The 18,951-nt window shown below is 43.5% G+C and overlaps 1 protein-coding gene across 3 annotated transcripts in view; it reads right to left on the bottom strand.

The window, feature by feature from the left end:
* LOC105690847 (LIM domain only protein 3-like) overlaps window positions 1-18,951 on the bottom strand; it is a 79,901-nt gene that overhangs the window by 26,508 nt on the left and 34,442 nt on the right. For 2 of the 3 annotated variants that reach the window (XM_048655128.1, XM_012408974.3), the window contains one exon: window positions 1,043-1,154. In XM_048655128.1, the coding sequence (XP_048511085.1) occupies window positions 1,043-1,131 (89 nt within the window). In that variant the 5' untranslated portion in view covers window positions 1,132-1,154. Of the gene's footprint in view, window positions 1-1,042; window positions 1,155-2,328; window positions 2,432-18,951 lie in introns of those variants that run through there. The other variant, XM_048655129.1, reaches the window with a different exon arrangement.

Raw genomic sequence — 18,951 nt, 5'->3', positions numbered from 1 at the left:
GATAGATCAATTTTTCTTTCGGATTCGGATTTCTGAGCTCAAATTGCATTAAGATAGACTAACAAATGAATTTTTTATTTTTGACCCCAAAAAGCTGAAAATGGGCGATAACTCGGTCAATTTCAGAGATAGATCAATTTTTCTTCCAGAATCGGATTTCTGAGATCAAAATACGTAAGAAAAGTGTAATACAATCAATTAAAACACTGATTTATTTTTTGCTCATAAATCGAATTTTGTTTTGGCTCTTCAAGAGTAATCTCACGTATAATCAGCTTCGGAATCCAAATCTGAAAGCCAAAATCATCTACCCATGCAATTAATCGAGTAATCATCAATTATTCGCTGTTGGGAGCAGAAAAATTATAAGACATAGCGATTGGTTTTAGTCGTGGACCCACTTTGATTCTTTGCAATCCATGCATGGGTCGAAATATTCGAATTTCTCGGTCTACGAGAAAGCCCGAACTTAGCTGGAGTCAGGTAGCCACGGGCACGCGGTTTGTTGTGGGGCGTCACCTCTGCTCAGCCCCCAAGGTGACTTCTCACAACAAAGCGCTACGCTGCTGGCTACCTGATTCCAGCAAAGCTCGGGCCCCTCGTAGACCGAGAAATTCGAATATTTCGACGCTATACATTTTTTTTTCGGTCAAAAATCATAGAAAAAATCTAAAAATTGTCGATTGTGATTGTTCTTTACTCAACTTCAATTTTAAGCCAAAAAAAGAGCATGTCATTTTTTGATTTTATACTGAGGACAATGATTTACGAATTGAGAAACGAAGAAACTTGGAGAACAAACCGTCAAATATTGAATCTTGAAAAATTTGAAACTTGGACATATGTATATGATTGAAAAATATTGATTGATTGAAAAATTGTATGATAATACTTATGATTACGATCATGCGCTATGAATGAGTATAATTTACGTATTACATGCTTTCTGGGTTTTTCATGTCAGTAGACAACCACTAAAAATATCCTCCCTTGCATTTTTTTATTCATATAGAGTGATAAAAATGATCTTCGGATCGATTACCTTTCGGTTATGCTTTTTCCGCAACCGGCGCATTCCTGTTGAGTGGTACCATTTTTATTTGGTTCAGTCTTGCTGACGTCCATCGTCATTTTTTCCACCGCGAGTACGTCTCCTGAAAGAAGAGGAAAATTAATATTCGCCAGGGACCGTAACGTAGAGCAGAAACCGAATCGTCGGCGTCGATTAGTTTCCAAGGACTTGTAATTGCGCAGCTGTTAGCTTTCGGCTAGAAATCAAACTATCATATTCACGTTCACGTTTGACCAGATCATCCCTTTCCGCGCATTTAACAAGTTTCAGGAACAGCTGTTACGAGAATCCCACGTCGGGGGTTGTCTATGAGTAATTAGAGTTAAGGCTTGAGAATTTAACCGCGGTTACAGCCATCTGTGTCCGAGCGGGGGTGTACCGAGTGTGGTCAGAGTTTAGAATCGAATTAGTTTGACCCCCTCGGCCTCTGCAGCCCGTTTTGCCTGCACCCGCTACGCGATGTTACCGCAACCAAATAGTAGCGATCCTATTTCTCCCTCCCCGCCAAGTCCCGCGTGTGTACAATACCGTAAATACTATCTATTCCCGCTCTGGATTTATCAAACAACCGCGCGATTTGTCAGGAAGCACCGGACGGACGCCCCCTACGGATTTTCAAACTTTCCACTCATTTTCGTCGGAGAGGCGCTCTTTGAGCCCGACCTGCCCAGAGCCCAAGGTGTGTTTGCAGGGTCGAAGGCGAAGGCTCCGCGCGTATCCCGTCAGCTTATGAGCAAAGTTTATGTGGTTTCAATATGTCCCAACCGCTTGGACAACGTGACCCACCTACCCCCGTACCCCTCGGATATTAATATCTCCGGCTCTGCTGCTACGTCGTCTCAGCTTTGAAGCGAATATTCGCGGTGCGAAATTTTTCCAAAATTTTTTACCCACGCCCATCAGTCGCGTGAAATATCGTCAGATGCAGTCAAGCAACGGGCAAAATACGTGTGCTTTCCTTCCATTTCTCCATATCCACCGTGTCGGACGTGCAGTAGATTATTGTTCGTTAACTATATGGGAACAAAAAATTTCAACCCCTCTTTCCGCCCAGGGAAATTCCCTCGCAACATTTCCGGCTCGGTTTCGTATAAACTGGAATGCGAACGTTGCTTTGAATCCACCTTTCCACCGACGTATCTCTCTCGAAATTCTTTTTCTGACCGCAAAAACATCGGATAATTTAACCCGCGGTAGGCAGCTTTTGGGGGGAGGGCGGGATCCTCTCTCGCATCCGTTGTTGCGTGAATGCTTACCTGTATCTAGAGGAACGAAATTCTCGCCCCGCGGAGAAGACGACGACGACGTACAAACACGCGCGTTGCGGTCACCTCGCGGATATGGAAGAATACTCGAATTTTTGTGGTCTCTGCTCAAAGCTTTGTCGGTCAACTGAAATCATCCCAAGTTCAACAGACTCTGACCTGCCCGGCTACGGTCGTACCCCCCTCCCCCTCCCCCCCCGACCCGATACCGCGGAAAACCGACGACTCCACGCAGGAATCTGAACACACGACCCGTGCCGGGTTGCTTGACGGATAAGCTCCGAGTAGAACTTATGAAATAATTATCGATTTTGGCGCAGAGATTTTGTTTCGACGTACGCATTGTCGCTAGCGAATCCCAATCACTCTATAATTCGATGGCTTTGTAAAATTTTCAATTGTGTATCATCGAATTGAATCGCTACGGGTGATCGTAAATTTGATTTCGCTGGTTTGTCTGTACGTATCGAAAAACGTTATTGTGAAACGTGAACCGACGGTTTGTCAGGTGAATTAGATATCTCTCCGAACGAAACAAATATGTCATTGAAATCGTTGACACGGTATACGCGGTAAATTGTTCATTGTCAATGATGTAATAATTTTATACATCGAGGGCTACTTTATCTCGAGGCTAGTGATATTTCGAAGAAAAGATCCTTCTGATTGTCAGATGCATTTTCATTCGGCAATTACGGGTTACCGTTTACCTGTCGCTCGATGTAAACAGCCGAGACGTAAATTCCCAAAACTTGGTTCGAGCCGAAATTAATCGAGTCAATCAAGATTATCATCTCCGGCGTACCGGGGCGTAATCTGTTCAGCAGCTAACCTTACCTAACTCGACCTAAACATCGCCCGAGGGCTATTGCAGCTGCTTCGCCGCTCTTCGGGAGAAATGGAGAGCGAGAAAGACGGAGTGTGACGGAGCGACAGACCCGGGGATAAAATCAGAATACGATAGAGGGAGAGAGAGAGAGAGAGAGAGGGGGGGGGGAACCGTGAGATCGAGGAAAGGGGTAGAAATTGAGAGAAGGGACGACGTCACTGTCAAGGGATATCCTTCTCGGTATATTCGCGGTTTCCAAAGACTCACAAAAGGTCCTTTCGAACCCTTGTTCGGTCGCGAGTATGCAAAAAATAACGATACTCGAGCAGGATTTTTTTTTTTCCCAACCAAACACCGATTTTTCGGATTGGATTTGCGATCGAAAAATATTTGAAACACAAAGCCCCGTCATTTGGATTGAATTTTCCGTGTCCGTTGCGAAAAACCGACCGTCAGCTCTTTCGAGGTAAACAGGGCTATTACAGAACTAGAGAGAAAAAAAGGGAAAAAAAAAAAAAAAAAAAAAATGGAAAAGAAACGTGCAACGCCCGAAGGGAGTTAACGATCTGCGAATGACAGCGTTCGGTGGATTCGAGAGAAAATAATAACGACAGGAAGATAACCCGCGAGATAGATAGAATTTGACGGTTCAGTTATCGGTCGATGATTGACAGAGCAAGTGTGAGTAATCGAATTACCGTTGCTTTGAGAAGCAAGATCTGTGAATGATCCAATCACGTACCTGAGGTAGTCATCGGCGGTCGTATATATATGTATATATATACACGAGCACGCTATACATAAGGCACACGGGCGTATACGGATCCCGATACTGCGCTACCGCGGTAATTAACAGGGCAAAAATCACTGGAGCGTGTCGATTCAAACCTGTCGAGGGTATGAAACTGGGACCTATGCGTTATTTCAGCGATGCTTCAATTGACCGGTTTTCAATTGCTCACGGAACATTTATCATCGTTAGATTTTATATTTCTACCGTATTCTCAAATTAAACGCACTCCGAACACTACCCCGGTGTACACGTATCATACGAATTTTCCTCGTCTCGTAACGATGGACTCCGCAAGCAGAAAAATTTACAGAGAAGTGAAGAAGAGAAAAAAAAAAAAAAATACAAATCTGAAAAATTCAATAAACTTTGACCATACCGATTTTACCACATGAAACCCGATGAAAATTCACCGCCTAAAATCAAGCTCGAACGAATAATAGATCGCTTTGATTCGACCACCCCCCCTAGCGAGTTTGAACGACTAAAATTCTACGCCGTGAAGATATGTCGTAGGGATTCCAATGGGGGTAGTTGTTGTTGTTGTTCATTTTTCTTTTACTATCAGTTTTTATCAACATTCGCCGTTTAAAGCTCGCTAGGTGGTGCGCTATGACGTAAGCGGGAGTGTCTCGAGCTTCGGAAAGCTCCGCCTTCGCTACCCTCGCACACCTCCGGAGGTTCCTCCCCCAGATGTTATCTAACAGAAAATTTCGCCGGCAAGGCATTACTTGACGATAAAAAAAAATTCAAAAAAAAACGAAAAAAAACAAAATCGATTTTACGAAACAACGGAAAGTGAAGATAGGGGTGAATGAACGAGCTTTTTTTTTTTTTCGTTCCAAGCAAAGTCGAAATGGATAAGATTTTGACTTTGATCGAAATTTTTACCCGCGTTACGTACACAAATACAGCAGAAGTCGGTTTGGAAATTAATCCTACTCGTTTTTTCCTTTTTAATTTTCATTGCAAAAAGCTCAGGACCGAACCAAACCCGCCTGTATTCCGTTAGCTTTTGTCTTAATTTCTCCCGGCTGTTATCTTTTACTTTTATACCTACACACCGCGTCCGGGAAGGTTAGTCGGGTCCATTAATTAGACGGGAGCGCATTAAGCAAGTCATTAATATACTCGCCAGTGTTTTGTTTTATCCTACAGGAAGGACGTATCCGGTCGTTGCTACTGTTGCAGTATACAGTTGTCTGGAACGATATAACGGAATTTCTGCAGAATCTCCCGCTTTGTCCCGAGGGACTGTTTGAATTTCGTTAATCGCTCATGCACCGAACCACGTATACGATAACGTCGCTTCTACCCGTTGAAAAATATCCAAAAAACTCGATGACTCGACTAAAAGTTTGACTAAAAATAAAAAAAAAAAAAACTTCAATCCATCGTCTAAAAAAATCCCCACCCGCAAACGATGAATTTTTTATTTCTACGTCACATGTCCATCGCAGAAATTTCCAAAAAAAATATGAACCACCGTCGAGATCAAAGAAAACAAAATACGAAAAAGAATTAATTTCATTCCGTATGGTGTCACAGACCGTCGTAAAATAAAATACCGAAATTCTTCGTATAAGTGTTATATTTCCCATGGGAATAAATCTCACGTAACCGTGGCAGTGAAATCCTCATTTGCTAGGCGTTCAACCCTTGCTAATGGTTGTAATTTAAGGGGATGTTTTAAGCTCCTCGAAACCACATGTGAACCGTGCAAAAACTTCACATATTATACTCGCCCGTGGAGGAAACATTGCTACCGTAATTAGACATTAGCATTCCGCTAAGCACCGCATCGCTACCCGCTACCGTGGTACCACTCGCGCACCTCCACCTGGCCAAACCGTAGCGCGAAGTCTACGCCGAAACGAGCGTGAAAACTTAAAGCTATCGAAACGGTCGCGCCCAACAACTACCCTGCCAAAAGAACGAGTGACCAGAAATAAAGCAAAAAGAGACTCTCGGAAAATTCAGGACAAATTTCTAATTCCAGTCATGCGATTCATTCCGCTTCGGTACAGAGTTCCGAGAAACTCAGGAGAGCTTTTGATCGCATTATATCTAGTTTCCAGACGATACGCGAAATAGAGATGGGCGGTGGGGGGTGGGGGGGTGGGAGAGGATGGGGTGACCGGAGGTGGAAGGTATACAGTCAGATTACGTTAAGCTATGTTCGTACGTGCTTGCGTAGAACGTTCCCCTCGTCCCCCGAACCCTTCGACATGTCCACCCGTATTCTATATATGTATGTACACGACACCCTACCGGCAGTTACACCGGCGTGAAATATATTTATTGTTGTTTGCAAAGCGGTACGTATGGCTGGTGACAAAAAATTCCACCAACCTCTCGCGTGTACGTCCCGTTCAAACCCCCGCCCCCCCGGAATATTTCCTTCCACCCTCTTCCTCCTCATTCTCCTCCTCCGCGTACACGGTGGATATGTACAAAGCGAATAAACTTTTAAATCACAGAACGTAACCCGCAGCATAAGTTGAACGTTGATCTGAAAATTTATATATTTGCATTTGCGCGTGCGATCCTTTCTAGTTTTTTTTTTTTGTCTCTTTTTCCTCTTCCACCGAAACAGCCGTTCGCTCGGGTTTCAAATCGAGGGTGTGTAGTCGGGGTTTTTGTAAAAATATCCCACGGCGGCGTGGCTAATACAAAACCGATCGTCGTCGAACTGAATCTGACGACAAAAGGGCTGTAACTACTTCGAGAAAGTTTTATCTTCCTGGATTAATGAACGGATTAAAGTATTTGCCGTGGGATGCGGGCTGATTCGGGTAGATGTGGATGAGAGGCACGGTGTACGAGGCGGCTATGCTGCAGGGAGAACGGAAGCGTAGGGCGAACCGAGGCGGTGAGGATCGTGGGGTGGAATTGGGAGGGGATTAGAACTTGATTGGCTAATTTGTAAGTGTCCCCGGCAGCACGGCGCAAACTTAACAATCGATTGTTCGGCTCAGCTCGCCCGGTATACGAACGTACCCCGCCGCCTCTGAGTTGTGCGAGGGTACTTTCGCGCGAAAAGTTCGTTTCCCTTAATCCGACGATGATTCCGAACGACGTGATCGCCGTGCATCCAAAGGCTCGCCAAAAAAAGCAACCGATATCGAATAAACAATTCTCAGCTCCGATCCGAACTCACCAAAACGCAAATCACGTCGAATCCGCGGACGGTTTTTGACTTCCGTTCAGAGCGAAGCATCCGCCCCGATTTGTTTATTCTAGAATCCGGAGAAGCTACGTAGGAAAATTCAACGACGTCGGCGGTCGTGGCAAGTTAATGTGCGGCTACCGTAGGTGGCTGACCACTCGACTGATTTACATCACACCCCTTTGTTGGGGCGCAAAGGGGCGGTTCGGTAGGGAGGGAGGGGGGGGGGGGAGGGAAAGGATTGTGGTCAGCTGAGGGATGTAGCGTGTGATCAGGGCACCGGTTCTCATTAAACACCCGCAAGAGGGACCCTTTGACGAAGGGCGTGTGCGAGCGAATAAAAATCACAGGCCAATCTGGCGTATAACGTATTAGGTATATGCGAAGGCAGCATACGCTTTGACGTTACAACGCACCCGCCTTCGATTGAGAAATTCATTTATCGGGGGGCGAAATTTTCAGGTATCGCTACCGGACGGTGGTTTGGGCCGCGTATTCGATAATGAAAGTTTTCCACTCATTGTTTCTGGCCTTACGAATAGCCGCGGCGACGTTGCTCGTCGTTGAAGGGCCATGTTTTGTCTTTGTTATGAATGGTTCTTATCTATCTCAACGAGTCCGTCGCGACGGTCGCTCGTTTCGTTGTTCACTTCGTATAGAAACTGTCTGCGAATTGCGAGGCGGCAGGAAACCGGAAACGCAACGTCTGGACCGTAGACGTTTTCAACGTATCAATGTAAAAATATCGAGAATGAGAATTGAAAAAAAAAAAAAAATGAAGAAAAGAACGAATATTTAGCTACCCCTCTTTTCCCTGTAATCGCGTACACGTCTGACCGAAAGATATAAATTTCCACTTCGGAAAAAGGGAGGAACGATTAGTCGGGGTAACCGAAGTGAAGGACGATGGAAAAGAGAAAAACGTTCCATTGATTTTCGAGCTTTCGAAAAATTAAAGCTTTTAATTCTTTCGCGGATTAACGGGATCGTTTCTTTATCCATTTTCCCATAAGAAGCAAAACTGAAAAGCCGCGAAGCTTTCACGCGCCAATCCGGCGAACCTGGAAAAAGTTTGTCTGCGGTATATATTTAAATATTAAATTATTTTCACGTTTTCTCGAATAGTTGAACATTTTTGTTTTTAATTCTTTTTTTTTTTCGTTTTTTTTATTTTATTTTCGCTTGTTTTCATTCGGGCAAGGTAGGAACGTTCAAAAGCGGGATTAATAATGATTTAATTAGCATTCCTATGAGTTTGTATAAATCAAACGAACCGAGGGAGAGACGAAACGAGAGAGAAAAACGAGAGGGGTAAACATGGCGTTGAGCTTTCAAGAATGTTTATTAATTACGCTGCCCTCGGTTCCGCCTCACCTGTTCACCCGACGATCTAAACTGTTGCTGGCCGCGATCCCGAACGCGAACACGCTGCCGCGTCGCCGTATGAAAACTTGCTCATTAAAACACGGGGCTCGGAAATTTCCCTAATCGACGCCACGTGTCGTCCCGAAATTTTTTACATAAATTCAAAAAAACTCCCGCGTCCTCATAAATAAACAAACAAAATAATCCAATCGAAAGGAGCCGAAAGCCAAAAATTATCATCGAAAACGAGGGGATCCCGTCGTTTGGTTTTTTTTTTTTTTTTTCTCCTAAACCAAACGAAATTTTCACGGAGCAAAAACAAAACTCGACATCACGCAGATACTTGAAAATGAGGAGGTAGTACCGATTTCGCGTGTACGGGCATAAGAGCATTTCCACTGAATTAAACGCAGTGACCCAGGCCGGTGGAGGGCCACTAGGGATGATTAAGTTAACGGTGCTCGATTCAGCGGCGCATACAGTTCATCTTAAGACGGCGGATCTCGAGTCCTCGTAGAGTAGACGAAGGTCCGTACGCCAGGGACGAATATTCGGCCACTTGGCATGAGTTAGGTCGGCCACAGCGGTAGAGATAGACACATCCGAGTGGCACCGTAAATAAGGAAGCTGGCATCCCCGTGCCATTTGGCGGTTCCCCGAGTTCCTCTCAAGTTCCGCTTCTGGGTTTCGAAACCGGCATTGGCCTTACCGCTGGAAGTCAGCCAAGCCAACCGCCCCACCTTACACGATCCAACATTAACCGCAAACTACCGACGGAGATTTCTCAGGATCGAGAAACATCTTATCAACTGTCCATGAATGATTAACGCCGACCACTTTGAAATGATAAACGCGGGTCAAACGCCTCCAGGACCTCGCCTTCGACTCCCGGCATTAAATTCATAACGGATTCGATCGCTCCGGGGATCGGTATCACGCTCCGAGAATAAGCGTAAATTATCACATTACCCTTCGCATATTCGACTTCGAATGCCGTAGTTTTCGTCGACTCGTTTAAGAAAAGGAACACTCGATCGAAGTGGTGCTCGCTTAAGCCGTCGACAGGAATGACAGGGGCGTCAAGGGGTGTTGCGGCGTTCGTGATATATTACTTCTTCGTACAGTACAGTAGGAGTTGGGAAGGTTCGTTCGTTGTGCGGGGTGTGGTAAGGGGGGTGAACGGGGCGGTGGAAGGGGATCACAGAGTTGTGCAGGGTGTGCGGCTGACGCGGCCAAGTAGGTACCTTACCCTGGATACTTGTTGATTCTTTGAGGAAGCTATAATACTTCGCTAACTTTCCTTTAGGCCATACCGACGTAAAGCGTACGGAACCGGGAACGTCTGCTTCGATTCACCAACTTGTAAATTATTCCCGCTCTTCGCGTACGACGCTTCTCTTTTTTCCCCCCCTTTTAGAAAATACGCTCGGCGATCCTATGCAACGTTTTCGTCGCTCTGCAAATATTTCTCGGAATCTAGAGTCTGGGATATGAAAAAACTATTGCGTCGCAGTCTCGCCGATCTCTGTACAAGCGTTACAGAGTCTGTGCATTCGGCGTTTTCGCAGACTGCCGGCATAACCATAACGATAAAGACGGCTGCCGCGAAGCTCGCCTAGCGACGACGTTCAGCATCTGGCCAAGCTTCGCACGATAAGATGCATTTACTTTATAGTTTCGGTAGGAAGAAACGGTTTTCGTTATCATCTCATACGTCCTCGGTGAATCTGCGTCGCGAGGGCGTTAGATTGTCGGGAAACCTTTTGCGTCCGGTGTTAATTGAATTTTCGTTTGCTTGAACAGCGTATGCGTTAAAGCGGTCGGGGGTAGTTATGAGTGCCTTTCGAATTTCAGGGTGTCCCAAATCAACCTAGAGACCAGCTAGGCGAGTACCGTGTACTGTCCGATAACGTAAATGACCATTGCTGACCCCTGTATATCCGCTGATAATTATGTATATATATATGTGAAGAGGATACGAAAACGCCGCTTGGTCAGCCTTTGCTTAGGACCTTAATGGCACTTCCTTACGTATACCTCTGTTTATAAAGGGTCTCCTCTCCCGATGTTTTCAAGATAATTAACTCCCGCGACCGAAGACTCGAGAGTACGTTGGCAGTAGACGCGTAAGGATTCCCGTGTCTTCGCTACCGCGTTATTTGATTTTTTGTTCGCCTCCTCTTTTTTTTTTCATCACGGATTTCTTTGCGGATATGAAGTATATCCCTTTTCGCAGAAAAAAAATCTCACAGTACTTTCGAGCTTCCAGTAATACACACGCACACGTCGGGCGTGAAGCCCCCGCAAGCATCAGCGGTATAATAAAACCATTAGAATGATCCTCATACGTGCATTCAAACCGTATAAATATCCAGCAGAATCTCTCACGCCGTTTCCAACTTCTGTGTAATGTTCAACTTACGATAAATCCAAGTGTTGCTAACCCCGTTTATATTTTGTCGGATTCTTTCTCTCGCCAGCAACATTCGCGATACCATATGAATCTCGGTCAATATATTTTCAACGGCTCCGCGTTCGTCGAGTGTACCGGGGCACCCCTACGGCCCTAGTGTTGGTATTACGCGTTATATGTGCAATTTTTTCGTTGTTTTTTTTCTTTCTCTTTCTCTCTCTTTCTCCTCTTTTCTTCAACACCGTATATGTACTTTTCAGGTTTCATTATTTCATGTACATTCATCACGAGAACAATAATATATATGTATTTTTTATTCCACTTCATTTTTTCTTCCTTGCCTTTTATATCGCTGTACACCAGGCAACGCACCACTTGCGATTCCAAACTTCACCGCGTGTGACACGAGTATTTGCTTTTGGCTCAACCGACGGAATAAAATTCAATAAATAAAGAATACAGGATCGATTTTATCAAATGCGACGCGTATACGAAATTTATTCAATCGACGGAGATCACCGTCCGCAGCGCAGCGCAAGGGGTGGAATCTCGCGACGGAAATCTGATCGCGAGCTTCGTTACGACAGATATACGTATAAGTATCCATTTTTGGTAAGGGAATCGCGATGGAAAATTAACTCTTTGACGAGGCGTTCGAATAGATACATAATGGGAAGAGACGCGGCTATCGTATTATATCGGTGAGTTTGACGTCGTAAAATTGACGAGGTTGAAATGGTTTCGGTCTAGTAAAATACATGCGGAAGGGAAGGAGGTTGGCTTGCGAAGCAAAAACTAAAAGTGACGTCATAACAGTAGCAGCTTATCGGTCCTCGCGGTACATTAAGCACGATGATGGTACGCCGCCCGAACCACAAAGTAGTAATGGTATGGGGTAACCAACGCTACCGAAAGATTATCTTGTCGCTTTCAATATTCCTATGAAACCTTGGCGATGATAAATTGCCGTTCGACGACGGAACCTCCAACGGACGAACCTCCGATAGTTTTCGTATCGCGAGAATATATCCCTTTCGAATATCAGGCGACGGAGATTCGGGAAAAATTGGTGAAAATTTCGTGGTGGGTGCGTCGAAGAGAATAGGGGTACTTGAAACAGAGTGGAATAAATTAGCGGAATGATTGTTTTTTACGGGTCGGATCGGTCGCTTTTCTTGGAGTTTAGGAGCGCGGCAACCTTTCGGTATAACGATACCGTATAATTATGTATAATGCATACATCTAGGGAGTGGTGGTATACGCGAGCTTCGGTAGTCAACTATTACGGGTGAAAGCTTTGCCTATATAGTTGGTAATCTAGATTTCGCAGCTTAATTATGCAGAGTTCACTTTCAGGATCGTAGCTGCTATGCTAATCCGACCTTATTAATAAGGACTTAGTCAGAGTGGAGATCTCTGTACTAAATGGCGGCTAACCCTTCGCTAAGTCTACCCACCCGCTCGCTCCTTCTCTCCACCTGCAGTACTGACACTTCACTCCCTTACTGTCCCTTTTACGCCCTCGCTCGCCTCTGCAAAGTAAGCGGGATTTCTCATATAATCGTTTTATCCTCCCCTTTCCTACGCTTTTTCCCTCCCTCTTCCCCTCCACCCCTCCCCTCCGCCCCTTCGTTACCATACTTTCGGGGACTTTTGGGACTTATCGTTCGAATGTACACTTCTTCAGTAGGAACTCGGTGGGAAAGCTCGCACGCTGCGTGGATTAAGAAAATTGTCTTAATTAATTTACTCCGATCGCGTTATCGTTTAAACTTTCGAGTAATGCAATGAATGCGTAGACAATTGACGATGTGAGGGGGACATTTTTTTCAACCGGTAGTTGACCGCGTTAATTTTTTTATTCAAATGATTATTTGCCGAATGGATTGAGATTAAAAAAATTCTACACCTGTTTCGGACCCGAGTATAATCTAGCGACGATTAGTAGAGAGAAGAAAAAAAAAAAGAAGGAACGAAGAAAATGAAGGATAGCAATCGATATGTTAGGGGATGACGTATCCTCGACGTTGTAGACAAAAGTCCTGTCAGGAATTTTGACGTACGCGTGCACACGGGGTGTGTGTTGAAAAAATTATTGGTCCGGTACTTGTCACACGTCAGGACAAAGTGGATCGATCAAAAACCGATTAGATAGAATATTGACGGTGAAAAAATAATGAAATCCTCCGACTCGTTGCGGATTTATGAAATTCCACACACCTATTCGTCAGTCCCGGAAGTTGTTTCGAGGCAAAAAAAAAAAACAGAACAAACAAATTAAAAAACCAAATTCGCCTAAAAAGTTATCAAACCATCCCACCGATACGTATGATCAGCGGTAACGGATATAAGACCGCGTCCTCGCGGCATGAATACCGAAAATCTTTTTCTTTGTTGTCCTTCGGATTTTTCGGTGGCAAAAATAACTTTGCCAACGTTTCGATACGTGGATAGGGTAGATGAAGCTTTTTTTTTTCTTTGATGCAACTTCCGCGGTATTCAAAGTCCACAATACAACGCTGATGCTGCCCTGACACCCCCTTCTATTTTCATCCCCAATCATCGCCCCGGAATCTGCACCGGCAGGTTGTTCACGCATTTTTGAACAGGCTCTACCAGAAATAAGTCTTTCTATTCGAAAATTTCTTCCAATTTTTTACCACGGAAAAGTCTCAGATGTTCTGTACAGTAAGGTCGAAACTAGAATTTTGAAAACTGTAGCAGCTCGATCGTCTTTTTCTTGTTATAGATAGAAAATATGGAGGTAGAACAAACGCGTTTGCTATAAATCATTTTCATCGTTTTGGAAGTATTTTTTTTTTTTGCAGAGGAAGGGAATGGGTGTACGTACGGATTCGACAAGGTAGTATACGCGGGTTTCGGATAAAATCTGCGTATTAACCATCAATGGGATTGTGTAACACAATGCGATTAATATCTCTGCGTACCACCCTGAAACGGTTATGGGCACCGATCAGTACCACCCGACTATCAGTTGTTTCCGGTTCACCAAGCAACGTCATGGCTGCCGAACAAGATGGCGCCGGTTTACCAAACCGAAGAGATATACCCCACGTTGCATATGCGATTTGATTTAAATGCACAAAAAATACACCCCCACGCCTTTCCCATGGGTGCCGTAGCTCCGATCGAACTTCGAGTCCAGAATTTTCAGAAATCATCTTTTCAAATACTTCCCCGGAGATTTTCGAAATGTTATTCTCAGTTTTCGAGAGCTTCGATAATTTTGAAAACGAGGATCTGTTCAATTTTTTTTATCTCGTGCCTTCGATCGAAACGATCGGGCGTTTCGAGTTTGGGAACGATTTGATAATCCGGCGGAGGTATCAAAAATTAGATAACTTAGGTACGGAGAGCGAGAGACGGACAGATGTACAGATAGACGGAATACGGTTGTGTCGGGTATCGAGCAGAGTGACTAAATCGCGGCTAATGGCGCTTCACTGAATCAAAACGTGGCGTTTAACAGAGCAAACAGACAGAAAATGGAGCGCAGCCGCATATAAAGAGTCGATGATAACGGAATGATATATGACTTGGTGTGAATAACATAGCCGTGGGCACTGGACGGGATAGTTCCAAGGGGTGTGTACGGGGGTGAGGATGGCGTAGGGGTTGCGGTGCACAACTCCTGACTATATACACCGACGCTTGGCGCTATGATTGATCGGGGTGAAGATAGCCTCAGATATGCGGTTCAGGATTAAGTGAATGTGCGAACACTTAATATCTATGCTTCGCAGCGTATAAATGGATACGTATAATACACCTACAGTGCGACCCCAAACGATACAGGATTTTGCGACCAAAAAAAAAATAATTCTACACGCCGAAAAGATTTTTTTTTATCGCATCCGAATTCGAATGTATGAAAAAAAAAAGTATCTGATAAAAATCGGATCGTCATCGATTCGTTTCCACTGATGAAAAATCAATATCGTTAATCAATTGGGAAGTAAGTACAACGGTTTGAGATAATTTGGATGATATTGATTCGCATTCGCTCACCACCGCAACTAGATTAAAATTTATTTTTCGTTTAATAATTCTTCCTTTTTTTTTTTTTATTCCACTTCTTTTTTTCACAGCTTGCACAGCTAAGATCGCGTGGGGTTTTATGAACCGTGAGATAATTATCTTAGCCTTATAATAATTCAATATTGCAGCCTGTAGGTAGTACATATATAATTATATCATTTCAATTAGGGTAAAAGAACCATAAAATTTTTCACCCTCCTTTCTTTGCAGGTACTTTTACGACTATGGGGGTGTAAAAAAACAGAAGAATTTTCAATATTTTTTGTTCGTTTTTTTTTTGTTTTTTTTGTTCGATATTTAGGTACCACATACCAGACGCCCTAAGTCCGAGTGATTAATTTTTTAAATTTCCATCGATTTATGTATGAATATTAACGAATCACTCTCGATGATTATATCGTTAATATATTATTGTATTAGATTATATATTTATTTATATTATATATATTTTAGAAATTCAAAATCTTTGCATCACATTGTTTTCGACGAGAGTCGCTGCAATCCTACGGATAATAATCTGTATTGATATTTTCTATTTGAAGTAAAAAATATGAAACATTCCACGTGACGTAGACTCTGCGAGCGCTACCTACTCCGATGTATATATGATAAAGATCTTCCCTCCGCGCCTTGAGCTTTTCCATAATGTGGAGGCTTACCGAAGCAAGTAAGTAAGTTAAAGGGGTTCGCGTTGTTTGGTGTATCACGTGTGTGTGTATGTAATACGTTCACGTACACCACGGCGTATTCCTACTAGGTACAATAAAGCACGAATGTTGGATGTAAACGGTAAGTTAATTTCGAGGTATTACTCTTGAATAAGTATACCGTTAACGGTAAATAATACTGAAACTATACAATTCCGGGCAAACGTTACCCCCCCGGATTCTTCCCTCGTTCTTTTACCTGTTTCTTTTTTATACATTTCTCTCTCTCTCTCTCTCTTTCTATTTTACCCCACCTTGTGCCTCGTACCTCATACAATAACTCGTACCACTGATATATTACACCCCTACAAATCGCACTTAAGAATCGCCCGCGGAGATATGGGAATTTTTATCTTATTTCTCACCGAATATGGACCACTATTATTCACAGAGGTTGAATATATCCTTATAACATTTTATTACCTTTGTAAATCAAATGTTATTTTAGTGCTTCTTTTTAAACGAATTTCTCCCGCACACGCGCCCTCAACTATTTCATTTTTTTTCGCCTCGACGTCTCGTTCGACGTTTCAAACTTTGATTTTGCGAATTTTTGAAAAAAAAAAAAATTTTTCCATAAGCTATACGCCTCGATGGAACGACGAAGTCAAACTGCGCCTCGCACGGAGCACGGTTCGAAGTTGTTCAAGATGGTTATTCCGCTTTATATATTTGGTTATAGTTTCAATTAAACCCTTGCCCGGTAGAGTCGAGCATTTAGCTCCTGTTTAATGCATGGTCAGCCTATCCCCGGTGTAGTGTGATCCGCAGGGGCTATGAATACAATAGCGTTTCTACAATCTACCGCCTAAAATTTGCTTAAACCGGTACGGCACCTACACCGAGTTTCGCGTACACGTACAGGCGGTACGGTACCTATAGGAGCCTTATGCGCGCACGATCACGATTGTACCTTGCTAATTACTCAATGGACGATTAAACGGACAACGCGACTATAATCGCGATTCAATAACTATACGTGGCTGCACGTGTTCGCCGAGTCCAAGTTAATTTGTAACCCGTTAATTATTTTCACGTGTACGAATCAATCATTTTATTTGAGTTTTTTTCTTCGTGTTTTTATTTTTACCCAATTTTCAATTCGCTTTTGGTTATCGAAATTCCGTGCATAGTTTTGCCACTCTATAGATTTAGGATTGCTCAAATATGCTAGAATATACGCTAGCCGGACACGAGGCTACGGATTCATTAAATAATTAACGCTAACCACGAGATCGGATGAAACAAAGATCAACAGATTCCGGTCATATCCCGCACCGCCTGAAATTTGATTAAAATTTTACGCGGTTAATAACAAGTCAATTTTTAGCCGCTAAAAGTGGCGGGCGTTGTACGAACGCCGCCATGGAGCTTTTCTATAATTGAAACTCTATAATTGAAATACTCACGCAGCTAAAAAGTTCCAAACGGTATATACCTACGCGGCGTATGGGTAGAAATTCGCTAATGTCTGGGAGTAGATTTTTAATAATTGATCAACAAAGGCCATAGTTAAAATGCGAAAAATAAAGTCCTGAGAGCCGGAAGCTACTTCTCTCGTTTTTTTTTTTACGTTTCCTTTTTTTTTTTTTTTTACAGCAACAGCCGGAGGATCGGAAATGAGTAAAAGACATCCAAGCAAGCTGCATTATTATTTAAACCATAGCTGCTTTCCGCAATACTGGAACGACATCCCATCGCGAGCATTTTCGCAAAAAAAATTAAAAAAAAAAAACAGACGCGAAATTCTCCACCTCCGTCTTCGCGTAATTACACATTATTTAAACTAAAAAAAAAAAATAATTATCCTTTAAACAAATGAAACGAAATCTTTTCATTCAATTCTTCAGCCCCAATTAACTTTAGCCAACCAAATGAAACCCTCGCCGGCAGCGCTCACCCCCCTCCCCCCCCGACTCACCCCCTGCAGAAACCGTTCATTACCTCCAGTCCCTGTATCGAAGAACAGTCCTTCTGTGACGGATCGTATGTACGTGCGCTCACTTGAACGATACGAAAGGGGAAGCCCGATCCCCGTTTCCCGTTTTCCATTCCTCGTTCCCCGTTGGCAACGATACAGCTGAGAGAGCTTCCTTCCCTACCGAACGTATTCTACCGTATCCTGATGCACGTTACCGTACAGATTAGCGACGATGTGCCTGTCATACGATACTCTTACTCCTTTGTACCGACGATATACATTCGGGAGTTACACGCGCACACCTACGGGTACGCACATCTACGCGTAACTTTCGGCAAATCGATCGATGTCCATTTTTTCTGTCTATTAGAATTTCGAAAAACAAGTAATTCGATTTTCGAAGGCTCTCGAGGTCGCGAGCGAACCGCGGACGAATATCGCGCATGAAAACGTTGGATAAACGAAATGAAAAAAAAGTAAAAACGAAAGACAGAAAATAAAAAGGGGGAAAAAAACAGCGTTCGGGCTCGTTACACTCTCGGAATGATCCATTAGCTTCTACTAATGAACATGAGATTAAAAACAGCAGATTAAAGGTATCCCTGCCTCGGGGGGGATTTGGCAGGGTGGCTGACCAAGCCCTAACTTAGTTGTCGGCCAGCCTTGGGGCAGGACAAAATTTCTAGAGCAGATAATTATAAGGGTCTGTACCCTAGGGCGTTTTAGCCACGCGTGATCAGCGTAAAATAAGCCGTTGCATACGAGCCGGATTCTCAGAAGGAAATTCGAACGGGAAGGATGAATTTTTCTGTAACAATTTTTCAAATATAGAATTGACAGTAGGCGAATATCGATCGACGTCTGACATTTCGGTATTTTGGAGCGTCGGGAATAATCGGAGATCCCGAATTAGAATTCGTCAATTATTTCTCACAATTATAGTAGCGTCTGAAATAGCTCTCGGCAAATTTTACAAATTTTCTATATAATCCTTACGTGGTGAGAAATAACCCTTACAAAGTTTATCGGGGAAAAAGTCTGACACGCGTCGAGATTTGTCGGTGAAAAGATTCGGAAAAAAAGCTCCCCAAACGAGGAGTTATATACGGAGCGCACATTTTCAGCTTCTTCCTAACCATCTTTCTCAGACTATGGGGAACCTGCAGTTGTTTCTCGTAATTCATAATATAGACGGCACACGTCTCACGCAGCAGTTTGCGACGGTAGTTATACGGCTTAATGCATTTCGCAGCGAACGAGAGAAAGAGAGAGAGAGAGAGAGAGAGAGAGAGAGAGACCTTTTAGAAATTGTAAATGACGGTTATAGCTTCGTATTTTTGAGAAGGCGCAGGTAAAAAATT

This window comes from Athalia rosae, chromosome 5 (genome assembly GCF_917208135.1).
Source record: "Athalia rosae chromosome 5, iyAthRosa1.1, whole genome shotgun sequence".
NCBI classification, from domain to species: Eukaryota; Metazoa; Arthropoda; class Insecta; order Hymenoptera; family Athaliidae; genus Athalia; species Athalia rosae.
The sequence above is the reverse complement of the archived record's forward strand: the minus strand, read 5'-3'. Positions and strand labels throughout refer to the sequence as shown.